At 39.1% G+C, this 16,806-nt stretch overlaps 2 protein-coding genes across 5 annotated transcripts in view; one reads left to right on the top strand and one right to left on the bottom strand.

Moving 5' to 3' along the window:
* The first annotated feature begins 347 nt into the window (after positions 1-347).
* PRPF38B (pre-mRNA processing factor 38B) lies at positions 348-13,205 on the top strand. The gene is made up of 6 exons (XM_023931991.2): positions 348-4,225; positions 7,472-7,540; positions 7,809-7,960; positions 8,044-8,104; positions 10,657-10,880; positions 11,133-13,205. Exons 1-6 carry the CDS (start codon positions 3,947-3,949, stop codon positions 11,986-11,988), a joined length of 1,641 nt encoding a protein of 546 aa, XP_023787759.1. The 5' UTR covers positions 348-3,946; the 3' UTR covers positions 11,989-13,205.
* FNDC7 (fibronectin type III domain containing 7) overlaps positions 10,581-16,806 on the bottom strand; it is an 18,290-nt gene continuing 12,064 nt past the window's right edge. For 2 of the 4 annotated variants that reach the window (XM_023931983.2, XM_023931984.2), the window contains 2 exons: positions 11,089-11,235; positions 10,581-10,807 (listed from right to left, as the gene is read on the bottom strand). The gene's annotated coding sequence lies outside the window, so the exon portion shown is untranslated. Of the gene's footprint in view, positions 10,808-11,088; positions 11,236-12,175; positions 12,850-16,806 lie in introns of those variants that run through there. The other 2 variants (XM_086901710.1, XM_023931987.2) reach the window with 2 other exon arrangements.

The following is a 16,806-nucleotide window of genomic DNA, read 5'->3' as shown; positions in this document are numbered from 1 at the left end:
GTTCCATTTCTTCTGTTAACAGCAGTAAAGCGTTTGCTAATCACAGGGCAGGGTTGTTATTAATAAAGATATAGTGTAGACCTGGGACCTAAAAGGAGGCAGGACTCTGGTGACAGTGAAGATGAAGATTTGTTAGATAGGTTAGATCATAATCCAGTGTCCTTTAAGATCTCAAAATATACTGGAAATGCATCTGCCAACTCTTGGCTAACATTTTAAGTTTCATGGCCTAGGCAGAACACACAGTTTCTCCTTTTGGCTGTTGAGCAATTGTTTAACCCTGAACTAACTTAGTACCTGTATCTCAATTACATAATTCTATGAACTCTGCACAAGTGGTGTTTTTTAAACTCAGACAGAAAGTTTATTAATAGAAGTATTTCACTTACCAGCTTACAGTTCTGTGGATTTTAGTATCCTGTGAAATTTTATTTACAAGTCAGTATAATGGATTCTTTAGAACAAAATAATACAGAGAACAGTAGCAAAGTTCACAGTAAAATTTAATTCGTAACACATTGTAAATTCCCACAATGTCCTCCTAATAGTTTGTAAGAATTCAGCCCAAATTTTCCCAGTGGAAATTTCACTTCCACTGTAAGTGAAACCTTGAGAATTATCAGCTGTTATAATTCTCTACTATGAACAATATAATCACAGATATATGCTTTCTGATTATTCCATATTAATCCATATTCCATTATGACATTGGATTGGAGAGCCAATCTTTGGAAGACTGGCAACATGAAAGAGAGAATGAGCACTCTTTGGAGTTTTGAGCTGGAAAATCTGCTTTGACTCCAGGGTGTCTGATCTACTTGCTGAATAAAGTATTGAAAAATCCTTTTAATTTTTCCCCGTTAAATCACATAATTTAAGTTTTGGGTTTTTTACTATTTTCTCACTGAAAAAAAAAAAAATCTTTGGTTTAGTCTAGTTGTGGTTAAAATTTTTGTTTTGTCTTGTTTTTCCCTATTGCAGTGGTACATCTACTTAACAGTCTCTAGGCATCGTAGAATAATTTATGCTGGAAGGGACCTTTAGAGGTTACCTTACCCCCTACTTAAAGGAGGTCCAAGTCAATGAGGTTACTTGGAAACTTCAGTTCCAAATTAATTTTCACATTACAGTCTATAATTTCAAACTGAATACTCAAATTGTGTTAGCTCAATATGCCACAAATCAAGCAGGTTTTTCAGAGAAGGCTGTTACTTTTGGACTCTACACAGAGAAACAAATGATATGGCTATACTGGAATAAAAGCATCTCACAATATAAAGTCGTCAATCAAGAAATCTGAAACTGCTGCCATTTATTTCCTTCAGTAACTGGAATGAGAAAGGCAGCTGTATGCAATTCTAGTACTTTTCCCATAGAATTGCAGTGCATGTAATTAAATCTGATAGCAAAAGAAACTTAATACAGCACTGCTGCCAGGAGACACTAGTCCATATTAATATTTGACAGGAATATACATACAGCAATACTGCTTAATCTGTAATTCAAGAGCTAACAATCAGTCCTCTCAGCCTAAATTCAGAGGATGTTTAGTGACAAGTACTAGTCTTTTTCTTCTCAGCTTCAATTAACACATTTGGCATGTTTTAAAAAATTAAGAATTCATATAGGTGAATGAGAAGCAAAGCTGCTGTTACACACAAATCACATTCTTATGCTTTTATAAATATATATAGTTTCTTGCTGTTTGCAAGTGAAAAAAACCTCATTTTGAGGTTCTTTGGTTTGGTTTTTGGTTTAGTTTTGTTTTTCTATTTGGCTGTACTCTATAAAAGCAGCCAGGATGCCTGAGGGAAGAAAATCTAATTTGGAGCAAATGGATTTATAGGTTGCAACTATATGAGAGGTTTCAGCATCACCACCAAAGAGTGAAAGAAGTATAAAAACATGATCTTATATAGAGTAAAAAATACTGAGGTTTGGAACATATTTGGCTAAATATTCCAACTGGAAAAGGTAAATGCATGGAAACACAATTATGGCAATATAAACTATAACAGAAGTATGGGCTGTCTTGAAGTGGTTACACAAAAAAAATTAAGGAAGTACTCCAAACAACAATAACAAAACCACTCATGTTCAAAGAAAAGTTACTGCACTAGCTAACTGCCTCCAGAACAAGTTCACTACTATAAAGACACTACTGGAATTAGTTTTTGTTATTAGTTCTCTGATCTGAGATTGTTGAATGGGTATTTACTGCATCAATATTGGTAGAGCCATGCAAGTAATGAAGATTTTGTGAATGTCTTTGGAAATCAGCCAAGATGGGAAGAGGAGTCCAAAAGGAGACTGGTGGTTATTTCTAGAAAAGAGGAGTGAAAAGCCTCGATAGCAGAACAGGCAGCTTGGAGAAACCATTAACTGCCAGGGCCCTGATAACACTTTCCTGATACACTACAAGCTCAAACGTACTTGAAGGGCCAGGGTAATGAAAATAAAGTGTTTGAATGTGTAATGAAGAGTGAAGGTATTTTCATGTTATTTCCAACAGTATTTATCTCCTCTTTTCTAAATTGAAAATCTGGGTTAGCTTTAGCATGTAGAGATGCTATTCCCATGGATGATTTCATACCAGCTTCTCCCTGTACCTCTTTCCTGATGCACTGAGCGATGGGGAGCCCTTGTGTACAACTGAACGTACTTGGGCACTTTAGACATTATGCCCAGATTGCAGACATTTCACTGAACTACTAGTTTGTTTTTTCACAGTCATTTGATGTTTTGAATATTTTGGCAAGTCTTCTAAATCACACTTTCAGTCTTCTTTTTGTACTTTAGATTTGAAGACTGACACCAGAATATGTGACTAGTTATATTGGGTGTGGGTTTTTTGGTTTTTTTTCTTTTGCAGGCAAAACCAGAGGATTTTCTTTTTTCTGTTTTCTGTTAGTAATTGTATGTTGACAGTGATTCTGTCTTAGCTGTTTAACCCAATTCTTCTTGTTCCAAGCCTGTATGTAGGACTCCATAGTTTTAAAAAGAGCTGTTGAGCTGAAACTGAGCAGCAGGGAGCAGTTACTGTTTTCTGGCTGTCTGACGGGGTCCTTAGAAGCTGCTCTGGCCAGAGCAGTGCGTCTCGTACCCAGCATTAGCATGAAGCGAACAGGCCGGGCCGTGCCCGGGCCGTCATTGCCCTCCGGGGCTCCAGCACACCGAACGTGCCTAACATTTCTTCCTTCCCCAGCAGGGGAGCAGGGGATGCATCCCTTCAAGCCTAGGTTAGACAGGGCTGGAAGCAGCCTTGTCTAATGGAAGGCATGTCTGCCCATGGCAGGGGGTTGAAACTAGATAGATAAGTTTTCAAGGTTCCTTCCCAACCCAAGTCATTGTACGAATTCTTTGCTTCTCTCTTGCTGTGGAGGCAGAAGCGGCCAGCGCCAGCTGTGCCCTGGCCCCATTACCAAGGACAAGGGACCGAGTTGACCAGTTTTCAACTTTTTTAAATCGGTGGCTTAATCTCCATGTGACGGTATCAGAAGATGCCCCCCTTCGGGCCACAGAGTCCCCTTCGCTCTCTCTGGCGGTGATGTCCCGCCTGCCGGGCCCCCGGGCTGCCGCGAAGCGAGGCCAGTCGAGGGCGGGAAGAGCCGCGGGAAAAGGCCGGGGCGTCAGCGAGTGGGGCCGCGCCAAGGCTCCGGAGCTGCCCCTCCCTTTCCCCGCGGGTAAAGGCCGGGGCGTCAGCGAGTGGGGCCGCGCCAAGGCTCCGGAGCTGCCCCTCCCTTTCCCCGCGGGTAAAGGCCGGGGCGTCAGCGAGTGGGGCCGCGCCAAGGCTCCGGAGCTGCCCCTCCCTTTCCTCGCGGGTCCGTGACGCGGCCCCGGAAGGCGCCGCCGTCACTTCCCCGGCCGCCATCTTGTCGGGGCTGAGGCAGCGCCCGCCGGCCCCGCTCCGTGTGCGCGGCCTGCCTGCCCCGAGCGCCGACCCGCCATGGCCAACAACAGCCCCGCGGTGGCGAACTGCCAGGGGCAGCAGGCGGCCCAGCACCCGCCCGGCGCCGTCCCGCCCGTGCAGCAGCCGCTGCAGAGCGGGGGCCCCAAGCCGGCGGCCTCGGGCAAGCAGGGCAACGTGCTACCGCTGTGGGGCAACGAAAAGACCATGAACCTGAACCCCATGATCCTCACCAACATCCTCTCGTCGCCCTACTTCAAGGTGCAGCTCTACGAGCTCAAGACCTACCACGAAGTGGTGGACGAAATCTATTTCAAGGTGAGCCCGCGGGCCGCGCTGGCGCCGGGCCCGGTTTGCTTGCGGCCCGCGCCTTTTCGTCCCTTATCTTGCGGTTAGGGGTGGGGGTAAACGGCGGTTCTGTTGCTGAGCTGGAGGAATCCAGGGCTCAGCCCTCTCTGCCTCACCAAGGAGGCGTGTTCCGCGTCGGATTTGGAATTGCGGAGCTGTAAATTGGGTTTGAAGGGGGCAGCGTGAGCCGGGGAGGTGGGGGTGAAATGGCCGTCTGAGGACTGCGCCTTCAGCCGGAGAGAGCGGGTAGGGCGCAGATCTGCTGCTGCTGCCAGAGACCGGCCCTCCCCGCAGCGCGGAGCCGCCAGCACGCCGTGTAACCACACAGAAGGGATGGTGGTGACCGTAGGTGTCTGCGTGTGGCTTTCATTCTCCGTTCCAGGTTAGAATTCCCTCCTCCAAAACTGAACTTATAACTTCACGAGTTCGTTTTAGCGTTCTTCTCTTTGGCGTTAGGTAGGACGTGCTGGGGAGATGAATGATCTGTATCAGGGCACCTATGTCTCGGTTCTTGTTTTGTTAGCAGGATTGAATCAGTTTTGCACCGAGGCTTCCATCAAGCCACTCTCCCAGGTAGAGGTATGCATAATTAATGCTAATCAACGCAGCCACTTTCTTTGTTCTGATAACGACACCAAAATTTAGATAATTCAAGCTTAGATAATTCAATTAGTCACCTATGTTTTGGTCGTTATTGGCGTATTTTCTCAGTTGAATTGATTTTGCTTGGTAATGTTATTGTGTCAGCTAGTAGGTTTCAGTATATTTGAAATAAATAAAATAAAAAGCAAAGGTAGCCTTTTTGCTTCATTTATCCAAGCCAAATCCAGTTACTTAAGGCTCTATAATTGTGAAAAACAACTCCACCACAGTATTTTGATATTTTTAGCAGTTTGCACTTACTTATGCTACTGCTTTTTCACGTAAAGATAGCATTTCTCTGCTTGTGCTCTGCCATTTGGAGCTGATTACTTATTTCTCCTAATGCTTAGTGTAACAGATTGTCGGCAGCATCTCTCCAGTTAATTTACTACATGCTGCGTGTGTGAGAGACTCATGACTATCTGAATAGAAAGTAGCAGAGTTTACTTCCACAACTGATTTTTAGAGATGAAAAAATGATGAAAGAAACATATTTCCAGAAAACTTGAGCACTTACTCTATTTTTAAAGTGAACCCCTACAGATGCACTGAAAATATTTGGTGCAGTTCATCATCTTTGTACTGGTAGAGCTCAACAGCAGTAGGTCAGTTCATTTGCTTGACCTACTGTTTCATTCCAAAAATGGTTTTATCTTACATTTGGGAAGAATTTTGACATGCCATTAAAAATCTGCATATCGATCTGATTTGTTTACTGAACTTGACAGTTAGTGACTCAAAACTGCATGCTAAATAAAGAGGAAACTCGGCCCCCTACTCAAGAGTAATGGCTGTGAGGGAGAAGATAACCTGATGGTTAAGCTGCTTCATTGATATTAAGAAGATTTGAATTCCCTGCATGTTTTAAGATTCCTGAATAATTGCTGTAGGGTTTTTTGTTAGTTGTTGGTTTGGTTTGTTTTGGTGTTTGTTTTATTTAATGAAGATGATACCTGTCATAGCAGCTGTATTTTCAAGTGTTATTTGTCTGTCCAAGAAACAAGTGGCTTTTCTAGAAAATTTTAGAATGATGGGTGCTGGATTATCAGGAAAAGTGATTGTAAGTCACACAGGCAGCTAGTGATAAGGACCATCTTTGAAGATATGGATTTTGTCCAGATAATTGAATTAATTGATTCATAATTCTGGGCTTCTGTTTCAGTTCTGTATCTATGAAGTGCAGGACTTCCTCTTTCTTTATCCCTGACTGTAACACCATGTGCATGTCCTCAGCTTCATTTAATCTGTGTATTTCCAACAAGTTAAGCATACAAAACAGTCTTTCTGGGATCAAAACTTTCAATACTCCTTTTTGAAATTAATATTGTTTTTAGGGTTTTGTTGTTTGTTTTGATACTTGTCAAAACCAACATGTTTATGTTGACTGTTACTTAAAACGTTGAAGATTGCCATTTGTGATAGTGTTATGCTTGATCTTTTGACTAAAAAATACTTTTCATTTGCTATGAGAGGCAATATATAACCAGGATATGCAGTATTATTTACGTAGTATTTCTGAACTTCTCATGCTAACAGTACAGGAAGTCATAGTGGATTTTGAATTCTACAGTATTCGTATCTCTCATATTTCCTGTTTGGCAAAGACAGCAACTGTAAAAAACCCAAACAAACAGTTCAGCAACTTCTGCTGTTAGTGTTTTTCCGATTTCGTGTGATCGTGTATATAGTTGGTTTTATTGCATATTTTGTTAAACAATCTTTATGGTGCAGCACCATTGTATCTTTTTTTTGTCTTTTATATATATTTTAAGTTGATGTGTTTAGGAAATATACTTGTTTATTGAGCCAGATATTGCTTCTCTGAATTTCAGAATTTCAAGTGTAGGATAGACAGTTATTTGGTTCTGAGCTTGTTTATTACTCTTATTGTCAAGTTTTGGGAATGGTGTTAACTGTGTATGTGTGCTCATCCCTAAATGTATATCACAAGATTTGTCTTGGGCAAATTTTATTTGTTTGTACTTAGGAATTATTTTATCTAAGAACATCATTGTAGTCTAAGAAAAAAACCATTGACTTTATGTTAAAATACTACCCTTGAGAATTATATTTCTTTTGTCCTAGTAGTAAGTGATAAAGGAAAGAAATCTCTAGTGAAGTTCAGAAATGAGACTTAGGAATATGAGACTGTATATTTTGAATTTTGTAGCTGTCATCAGCAGTTACCACTAAACTTGTAAGGAGATGGTTTAAATAAAGGCAGTTGTTTAATCACCCAAGGAGATAGTAATGATGGGGTTTAGTCATAAATTATTTGAAAGTACATTGAGTATAGAATAAGCATGGATGTTTCCTTTGGGGTTATGGGATTTTTGTTTTAAATTTCATTCAAGATTTTGGCTGTAATTTCTTAATGTGGTAATTAAAAAAGCCAAGTGCTCTGGTTTAATGACAGATCAGACTTGATCTTGAATTTGCTAGAAGACAGTCTTTTAAGATTGGTTTGGGATATCCATTGTTAAATCATGCTTGTGTAGTCACCTAAACATTATGGAGGTTGTAATTGTAATTTTCTTTCTTTCCACCCTCTCCTTCCTGTCCTCACCCTTTCAGGTTACACATGTTGAACCATGGGAAAAGGGCAGCAGAAAAACAGCAGGCCAGACAGGGATGTGTGGAGGGGTAAGTAGAAGTACGTGCGTTCTTAAATTTTTCTGTCTGGTAAATAACTTTCCACAGCATAGATAAAAGTCTCTAGATATAAAATATTCATTACAAAGAGTAGATACATTCTTCTCACTTCAAAAACTGTGGATGTAAGTAGTGTTACTTCTTCCACATCTTTGCAGATTTAGATTTTATCCTGTGTTAGTTCTCATAGTCTTTTGTAGGTTTGGGATAATGTCTTGATGACTTCCTGCATCCTCACCTATCTTTCTGCTTTTGAAAGGTGCGTGGTGTTGGAACCGGAGGAATTGTGTCTACTGCTTTTTGTCTGCTCTACAAATTATTTACGCTGAAGCTCACTCGTAAGCAAGTGATGGGCCTTATCACTCATACAGACTCCCCATATATTAGGGCTCTTGGATTTATGTATATTAGGTAAGTATCCGTATCATCAACTAATGACTGATCTAATATGCAGAAAGCTGTATTAAAATTTCATATTGTTTTTGTGCTTAAAGGTACACACAGCCACCTACAGATCTATGGGACTGGTTTGAATCCTTTCTTGATGATGAAGAGGTATGTCGGCGAGGGTAATAATTTGTTTTCTTTTGTTTCTTTTCATGTTACTACTTTAGGCTTAAACATTGATTGATAAGGTTTTCTGTAGTTTGAATGTTACAGTGTTATGTACTTGTTACCTTATTTCATTAATTAGTGCAGGAACCGGTTTGAGCTGTGACCTGGGTGTTTTCTCTTAGATTTTGAAGATCTAACAGATTTTTTTCATTGGTTAAGATGTTACTGTGTCAGATTTACAAAGCCATGTAGAACAGGTGTACTGAATCAGAATGCAGACAGCAGGCTGTGTGAATGTGTCTTCTGTGTGTTTTTTGAAATAGTTACTTTAGGTAAGGTGTAGGAAGTCATGAGTGCTAAATTTGTATTATCTATTTATTGCTGGGATAAGGGGAATTGATGCTTATGTAAGAGAGTGGGAACTATATGGTAGAAACCAACATGCACCTTGGAAAATAGTGCCAGAAATCTTTGTGGTTATTATTCATGTCCTGGAACAACTAAACCCAGGATTTCTTCAGAGGTGAAGCAAAAATCCTGATTACTGCATAAGGTGGCGTTATTTCTGGAACATTAATGTGTTTGTTAATGGGGCAGATAAAGAGATGAGTTGCTAACTGAAGAAATTCAGTAAAGTTGTATTATTATGCAGTCAGATAGGAGAATACCTTTAGTAATCCTAATCCTGATTTACTGTTTAGAGAAACAGTTGGGAACTGGTGGGTGAGGTTCCTTGGTCTATGAAGTTGAATACACAGTCTGCTGCATGGTGCTGCAATTTGTATTTATTGAGCAGGTTTTAAATTACGTTCTAAATTTAAGACTAGAACGAGAAGGATCACTTACCATCTTTGGTCTGACACTAGGCATCTACTTGAAGAAATTTCAAATGTTGTAGTTGCAAATGATGTCCAAATACTGTTATTAAAAATAGCATTAATTATACCTGTGTCTAACTGCAATGCAGTGTATTTATTTTAAATGTCTTCTTTCATGTTGAGTATCAAAAACACTGAGCAAAGGAAACGGCTGGTAATTTTAGTAGGTAAACCCATGCTAGAGTAGATTTTGAACAAAACATGAAACCAAATTGGACTCTTGCTTGAATCAGCGTAATGGCTTTCTCCCCAAGGTGGGGCTAGCTAATATGACTTCTCCTCTGCAATGCTGGATGGTAATTTATGAGAAGGATTGGGGTGGCTTCATTCTCAGGATCCTACAAAGTCAATTTCAAGGACAGTAAAACAGTGACAAGTACAATGCATTGTGCAGGTCTTAACTGCACTCAAAGCACATTTCAGTTCTTGCTGATACTGGGTATCAAGATGTGTTTATTTCTTAAAATAATTACTTGTTTAAAATCTCCCACTATAATTTTGAATTTAGTGTTTATTTCCCAGCTGCTATCAGTAGCTTTGTGTTATGTAGAAAAATTGTTTGGGGCTGCTTAAGTTTCTTACCAGTCCTGGTCAAGCTCAATAGGATGAAGCAAATTTTTATATATGGAATTATTTAAACCTACAGGATTTTTTTTTCCCTCCAGTTCTTAAATATGTGGAAGCAGTTCATCTTTTGTCATGCTGCTGTGAAAACCTTCCCAGGACACAGAGTTACTTTTCAAAATGCTTCTTATGTTTATTTTGTTTAACTGTACGTACTCTCCAGGTGCTACGTTTAACTCCTCTTTTTCTTCTTTAGATCTCTGCAGCGATTATATTTGGAAAAACTGTATATCTGAACACTTAAATGTGTGTGAGTGCAAGCAGTTTTACGTTCAGATTTTCTCTTCCTGTTTAGATAACAAATCTCACTTTCCTTGTGTGCTTGCACTATAGGTTTGGGACTGACAATAGCTGACTAACATGTCCTGAGCTGTGAGAGGGCATAGCAAGAAGGCCTTCATGCGGTAATGACCCTTTTCAGAGACAATGGTCATCATGGATTATGCGTTTCCAATTATTTGTTCATTTATTTATTTTTTTACATATTTCTAAATTAGAAACCTCACTGCTTCATGGCAGTTGGTTTGCTATTGCTTCCAATTCTGTTAGGATGCCATTTTGTACTAGAGGTTTTTCTATGATCATTTTTAGATAGGCAATGATGTAGTTCATAAATTATTTAGGCCACAGGGTTGGGTATGATGGTACACAGTTGTACATCCATAAAATGAAGTGTTAAATGTAGTTTCAGAGGACTTCTCAACTTTGTGGTATTTAAATACAATGCAAGTTCATACCATATAACCAGACCGTGTAAGGGGATTTTGTGTTAATCTCTTCATCGACAGTCCCTTACCATCCAGATGGCTGCAGGATTAGTATGTGCCTGCATGCATATATATTAAGTCCCATTCCCTATCTGTAAAATTCTGCCAAATCAAAAGGGTGCAGAGTTTGAATTTCTCTAAGGAAATGTATTAGAATATGAGACAAGTAAACTTTCATAATCATGAGACTTCAATAGGACAGTAATGTAGCAGCATTTTTTTTTTTTTTAATCAGTAAAGAATATTTTTGACCATCAGGATATTTTTTGCTTGTATTTTGCAGGACCTGGATGTGAAGGCAGGCGGGGGTTGCGTTATGACCATAGGGGAGATGCTTCGTTCCTTCCTCACTAAGCTTGAATGGTTTTCCACGTTGTTTCCAAGAATTCCTGTGCCAGTCCAGAAAGCCATTGACCAGCAAATTAAAAGCAGACCTAGAAAAATCAAGAAAGATGGCAAGGAGGGGATGGAAGAAATAGACCGGCATGCAGAACGTAGACGTTCAAGGTCACATAAACATTATTTTAAAAATGAATGTTAAAAATTCAATATTGAACTACTTATTACCAGCAACGTGTTGTCTTTTCGCTGGGATAGGTTTTAAGGCAAGAGCTTATGGATGCTATCGGATTAAATTAATCAGATGATATTTGGTATTTATGATTAAATACAAGCTCTGTATGTAAAGTATAAATTGAAAAGAGTATCTCTTAACTATTGAAGGAGGTGTTTCATATAGAATATCTTCTATTTTAAAAGGTCTCCAAGGCCAAGATCCATCAGTCCCAGGAGGTCACCCAGAAGATCCAGAAGCAGAAGCCACCATCGGGAAGGCCATGGGTCATCTAGTTTTGATAGAGAACTAGAAAGAGAACGAGAACGGCAGAGATTAGAACGAGAAGCAAAGGAGAGAGAAAAAGAAAGACGGAGATCTCGAAGTACCGATCGCTCACTAGAACGGAGGCGAAGCAGAAGCAGGGACAGATACAGAAGCCGGAGTCGAAGTCGTGACAGGAAAGGAGATAGAAGAGACAGGGATAGGGAACGAGAGAAAGAAAATGAACGGAGTCGGAAAAAAGAGAGAGATTATGATAAGGAAAGAGTTAGTGAGAGGGAAAAAGATCGATCTAGAGAAAGGTCAAAAGAAAGGAAAAGTAAGGGTGACACAGAGGAGAGAAGACACAAGGATGACAAAGATGAGAAAAAACACCGTGATGACAAGAGGGATTCCAAAAAAGAGAGAAAGCATAGTAGAAGTCGAAGCCGGGAAAGAAAGCATAGGAGTAGGAGCCGGAGCAGGAATACAGGTAAGCGCAGCAGAAGCAGGAGCAAAGAAAAATCAAGTAAACATAAAAATGAAAATAAAGAGAAGTCAAATAAACGAAGTAGAAGCAGAAGCAGAGGAAGAACAGATAGTGTTGAGAAATCAAGAAAACGAGATCAGAGTCCCAGCAAAGAAAAATCTAAGAAGCGTAGCAGAAGCAAAGAACGTTCCCACAAACATGATCACAGTGATAGCAAGGACCATTCTGACAAACATGATCGACGAAGGAGCCAAAGTACAGAACGAGAGAGCCAAGAAAAGCAACAGAAAAACAAAGATGAGACTGTGTGAATTCTTTCAGAAGTGGATCACATTGAATCCTATAAATGTTTGATTAAATCCTGCTTATTTTTTCTTAAAGTTGAGATTGTGCAGTAGTTGATGAGCACTCTTCTCCAACCTCCCTCTAGGCTGCAGATTGTCATTTCCTATTTTGGGTAGGGAAGTGCCTTTGTAAACCCATTCAATGCATTGACGGTTTCAAACCATTTGTTTAGTTTAATTTGTAATGCGGAGATTGTTCTTGCATTTTTATTGTTCAGATGTTTCTGAAATGTACAGTCTGTACATATGTCCTGAAAATGTTTTCATTCCTTTGGCATGGTTGCCATGTTGGTTAAATTTGTATGAGGCAATAAACTGCCACTAATTATACTTTCCTTTTGTAGACGTGGAATTATGGTTTGTATCCTGAAGTTAGCATGGCTGTGCTTTCCATAATAGTATGGCTTTTAGGGATGGATCTGGAATGTGTATTATAGCTGAGATATTTATGTGCGTACAATGTACATTGAGGGCTGCAGATTTAGAACTAACATTTATGTCCACTGTACCTGCTGTTTTGTCCAAAACTTTTAAAATGTATTATGTTGATCACCAGTGGTGTTAAATTGAGTGAACTTTCAGAGATAGTGCTTTTGATGCAAGGATTTAGATTATGTTGGAGCTTGTTTAGTAATTCTGTAGAAAGGCTACCTCAAGCGGACACTGTAAAGGTTGATGGATGAGTACCGTAGCCATCTATGCATTTTATTTGTTTGGAGAAAATCCATGTAGGCTTCCACTATTTTCTTCTTAAAAACACAATTTATCCATTTGTGGTCCTTTAATGTTTTTAAACAGCTGCACTCTGTCATTTCTGATAATCCTGGGCTAATAAAGGCATTTAAGATGGAAAGAGGGAGGTAGGAAGAAGAAAAATATTACAAAGGATTTCAGTTTCAAGCTTCCAAAGCATTTTTATAAGTGTAAACATTTAAAATAAGAATTAACTGATAGTGTCCTTTTTTAATTCATATTTTCTACAAATAGTAAAGATCACAGTTTGTGCTGAACATTTCATCTGGCAGATTTTTTTTTAAACAGGTTGTTAGAAGCAAAAACCAAAATGCATTATAGAAAAAGATGGTATCATTAAAGTCCAAGTCTATTTCATAGATTATTCTTGATGACTTGTATACTAAGTGAGGAGCACCATCTGGAATAAACTCTCAATTAATTCCTTTGTATTGAGTGTCAGCTTTTCCCTGCATGTTCATTGCCAGTTAAAGAGCGCTTCAGTTCCTCCACATTTTATTTTCAGATTAAATAACACTTTGTATGAATAAAGGATTTTATGTAATAAGTAACTTACAACTTAGATGTAGCAAATAAAAGAAAAGCCACAGCCCCAAATGGGAAGAATATGAAGTGGGAATCATGAAGTAACCTGAGGGTAGAAATAAAATATTTGTGCCTTTTTTTGCTTCTGTGTGATGCAGGTCATCTAGGCATATTTCATTTTAAATATCCAGGGAAAACAGTGTTTTGACTTCCAACAGTATACTTCATTCCATAGTATTCCAAGAAGCAAATTTCTTTTCCTTCCTCCCTGCTCTTCCTGTTTTCTGAACTGTAATAGTCTTTATCACCATGATCCTTAGTAATCAACATTTTTTAGTACTTATCTTGTTAAGGTTGTCTGCTTATTTTTGTGTTACCTGATTTTAAATCTGAGTTTGAAACAAAACTTCAGCTTCAACAAATTCATTCCCTTGCAGCATAAAGCTATAATACTGAGCTTTCATTTAATATAGGAGAAGAAAAGAAATACCCTGTCTAGTGAGTTACTAGACCTGTCTCTGCAGTCTGCCAAGGGATTGCATGGATTCTGTCCAAACAGTGAGGACAACTTTAATTTATCTTGTTTGTGTCTAGAGGGCTGCTTTTGGCCGTGTTTTTAACCTTCAGTTTCTGAAACAAATACGTTCTGGGGCAGAGAGGCTGCAGAAACAGTGTTTTGTCAGGGGAAATGGATTACTGATTTCCAGTTGTTCCTTCAGGGCTCTTCCTCTTCTGAGACTATTGGGCAATACGAAAGAGTGGTTTATTTGCAGGAAAAAATGCAGGTATTTGAGAGACAATCATTAACTTGAATGTGGACAAGTTATGTCTCACTACAACGATGGTGAACATTTTGATACAGCTTGTGCAAAGACTGTCCCATCCCAGTATCTTTTTACAAGTGCAGTAATTTCAGGACTGTGCTTTTATTTTCCTATTTATAAATAGTCCTTTTTGACCTCTGAATTTAATATCGATATTATGCATTTGAGTTAGCAGTGTAATGGACAGCACAATATTCACTGCCAACCAAGACCTGTGAAAATCACTTGAACCAAGACATCTGAAATTATCCTTGGGATTTACTATCATACAGCTCTTCAGTTGGTATCCAGGTTCTCTTAATTGTTTTTGTCTTTCTGATGCCATTTTATTTTGTGTGCCCTTCCTTAAAAAGCAGAAGGAACTGCAGGGCTGTGAAAGCAGCTCTGATGAGCAGGGGTGAGCTAGTGGAGACGCCAGTGCTGCCCACTCTGGTGCTGTTGTTGCAGTGCAGTACAGCTGTACTGGACATTCATCTTGGGGGCATTAGAAGAAAATTTCTGCCAATTTTATCTGGAGGAGCTGTGGTTGCAGAGTTGTTATCTCACAGTCTGTGCACTCACTGTTCAGTTCTCAGGGTAAATAACCATGACCAAAGCACTATGAACCTGAAGTTTCCATGGTTATGCTACGTGTCCATAATAGCCTAACTGGGATAGCTATCCTTGTGAAGCCACATCTGTCTTGGAAATTTCCTGTGGCTCCAATGCTCAGTACTGGAATAATAGTATTAATAGCCTCCTACAGCATACAAGTTCCCCTCTTTAGGGAACCTGAAGGAATTTGATGAATTCTGCTGGCTTTAGATGTTTGGGCCCTTTGCCCCACTATGAAGCGCATGTAGCTTTAGTTATGGATGACCACCAGCTGTTAGGCAGGGTAAAACAGCATCTAAGTGCCACTCTTGATGTTTTGCAATGAGGTTGTCATTGTATCTATTTTCACCAGCAATAGTTAGATGTGGTAGAACACTAAATCTCAGTAAATTTGGGTCAAGTCTGAAATCAGCTGATGGGTAGGTTTTTGTCAGTTCCTTCAGTGGATTGAAAACCTATCTAAGGTTTGAGCTATTACTTCTGTGTCAGATGCAATTAAAAACAATGTGTATTTTAAATAATATAGATACAGATTTTTTTGCAAGTGTTCATATTTGTGTAATTTCAATAGATCTTTACTATTATGCACTGAATTTAAATTTTTTATTAAGTAAGCATTAATGAAGTCATCTGCTGTGAAATAACCTAGGTGGTAGTTCACATGATTTCACAGATACTGCTCAGAAAACATCCATTTTAGCATATCCATATGCTGCCTACCTCCAGGCCTTCAACAGGAATTTTCTTGGTTCTCAAGTCTTCTTTCAAGAGGTTGTGGGGTTGGGTTGCTTGGGGATTTTGGCAGAACTTTTGTTGGTTGGTTGGTTATTTGAATTGAATGAGGGTTTTTTGCTTCATGAAGTCCAAGCTTCATAGGAGTAAATAGTACAGAAACAGCATCTATAAATAAAGCATGGCATCTGATCGTCCTTTCCTGTGGTCTGAAGTCTGCATGACCCATAAAAGTGTGTTTACCTCAGTTTGGAGAGAACATGCAGCCAATCTTGACCAAATTTTTTAATCAGCTCAGTGATGCCAGTGCCATTTCACATAGTGGTGTTAACTATTAGACACTGTCTAATGGCTAAATAACAACACACTGAGGTTGCACACTGCCATAGTAGAAGGTGTGTATATGGCTCAGTTTCATTGTGTTGCTTTTCCTCCCTGTTTTGCTATATTTTTGTATACACCTGCTACACACTTTTTTAGAGCTGAATCAATGTTTTTTTTTCTTGAAATCATGACTCCTCTTCAGCTTTTTGCCTTTTTTTTCCCCAGCATACAAATAATACATTCTGATAAAATCACACTTCTTTTCAGTGACAAAAGGGAGAGGAGCTGATGAAAATAGTACTACAATGTTGTTTGTAGAGTGTAATTCAGGTGTTAAGGTCTGTGTGCCAGGGAGAATTAAGAAAACATACACCAACAGTTTAGAATGGCTTAAAGGACATTAGGGGTTACTATTAGAGCATGGAATTATCAGAATTGCTTAGGTGAAAAGAAGTAGTTTGGGGTTTGAATTTGGTTCCAAAAGAAACCATTTGCTTTAGATCTCTGAAAACGCAGTTAAACACACTGTGGTGACAGTGTTTGGCAATGATGTCTGCAAAGAAGAAATATTCAAATAAAACCCTCGAGGAAGAAGGCTGTTTAATTTTTTTTTTTTATTAAGTGAGAAATAAAACCAACTTTCTATTAACTAATGCAGGGCAGTTTTAAATAATGTTTCCTAAAGAAAGACTTGTTTGATTGTGACTTTTAGTCAGATCGTGTTTTAAGAAGCAGCATATAATTCCTGGGCCCTCTACAAGCAATTTACTGAAGTGTGACATTCCCATGAGATTTTTCTCAAGTGATCAGAAGCATTGTCTGTGATACTTAACACCTAATGTGTTCTCTGAAGAAGGGCAATTTCCAGAATGGATTTTGTCTATTTTTATAAGCTGAAAATAGTGCTAAAAACCCTGTTGTCTTTGGATACCTTTATACACATGAACTTCTGAAGACTGTGTTAGATTACACATGTGTTTGTAGAACCATTGACCTTAAACTTTGCTTTCAAAGTCGGCTGAAATAGTAACCA

The sequence above is a fragment of the Cyanistes caeruleus genome, chromosome 9 (genome assembly GCF_971803275.1).
Source record: "Cyanistes caeruleus chromosome 9, bCyaCae1.hap1.1, whole genome shotgun sequence".
Classification (NCBI taxonomy): domain Eukaryota; kingdom Metazoa; phylum Chordata; class Aves; order Passeriformes; family Paridae; genus Cyanistes; species Cyanistes caeruleus.
The sequence above is the reverse complement of the archived record's forward strand: the minus strand, read 5'-3'. Positions and strand labels throughout refer to the sequence as shown.

What these genes read in the sequence shown, in the direction of transcription:
- PRPF38B (XM_023931991.2), top strand. Translation starts at nt 3,947, where the DNA reads ATGGCCAACAACAGCCCCGCGGTGGCGAACTGCCAGGGGCAGCAGGCG. An exon ending in AGACAGGGATGTGTGGAGGG is followed by an intron (nt 7,541 to 7,808) that starts GTAAGTAGAAGT and finishes TGCTTTTGAAAG; the next exon opens with GTGCGTGGTGTTGGAACCGG. An exon ending in CTTGGATTTATGTATATTAG is followed by an intron (nt 7,961 to 8,043) that starts GTAAGTATCCGT and finishes TTGTGCTTAAAG; the next exon opens with GTACACACAGCCACCTACAG.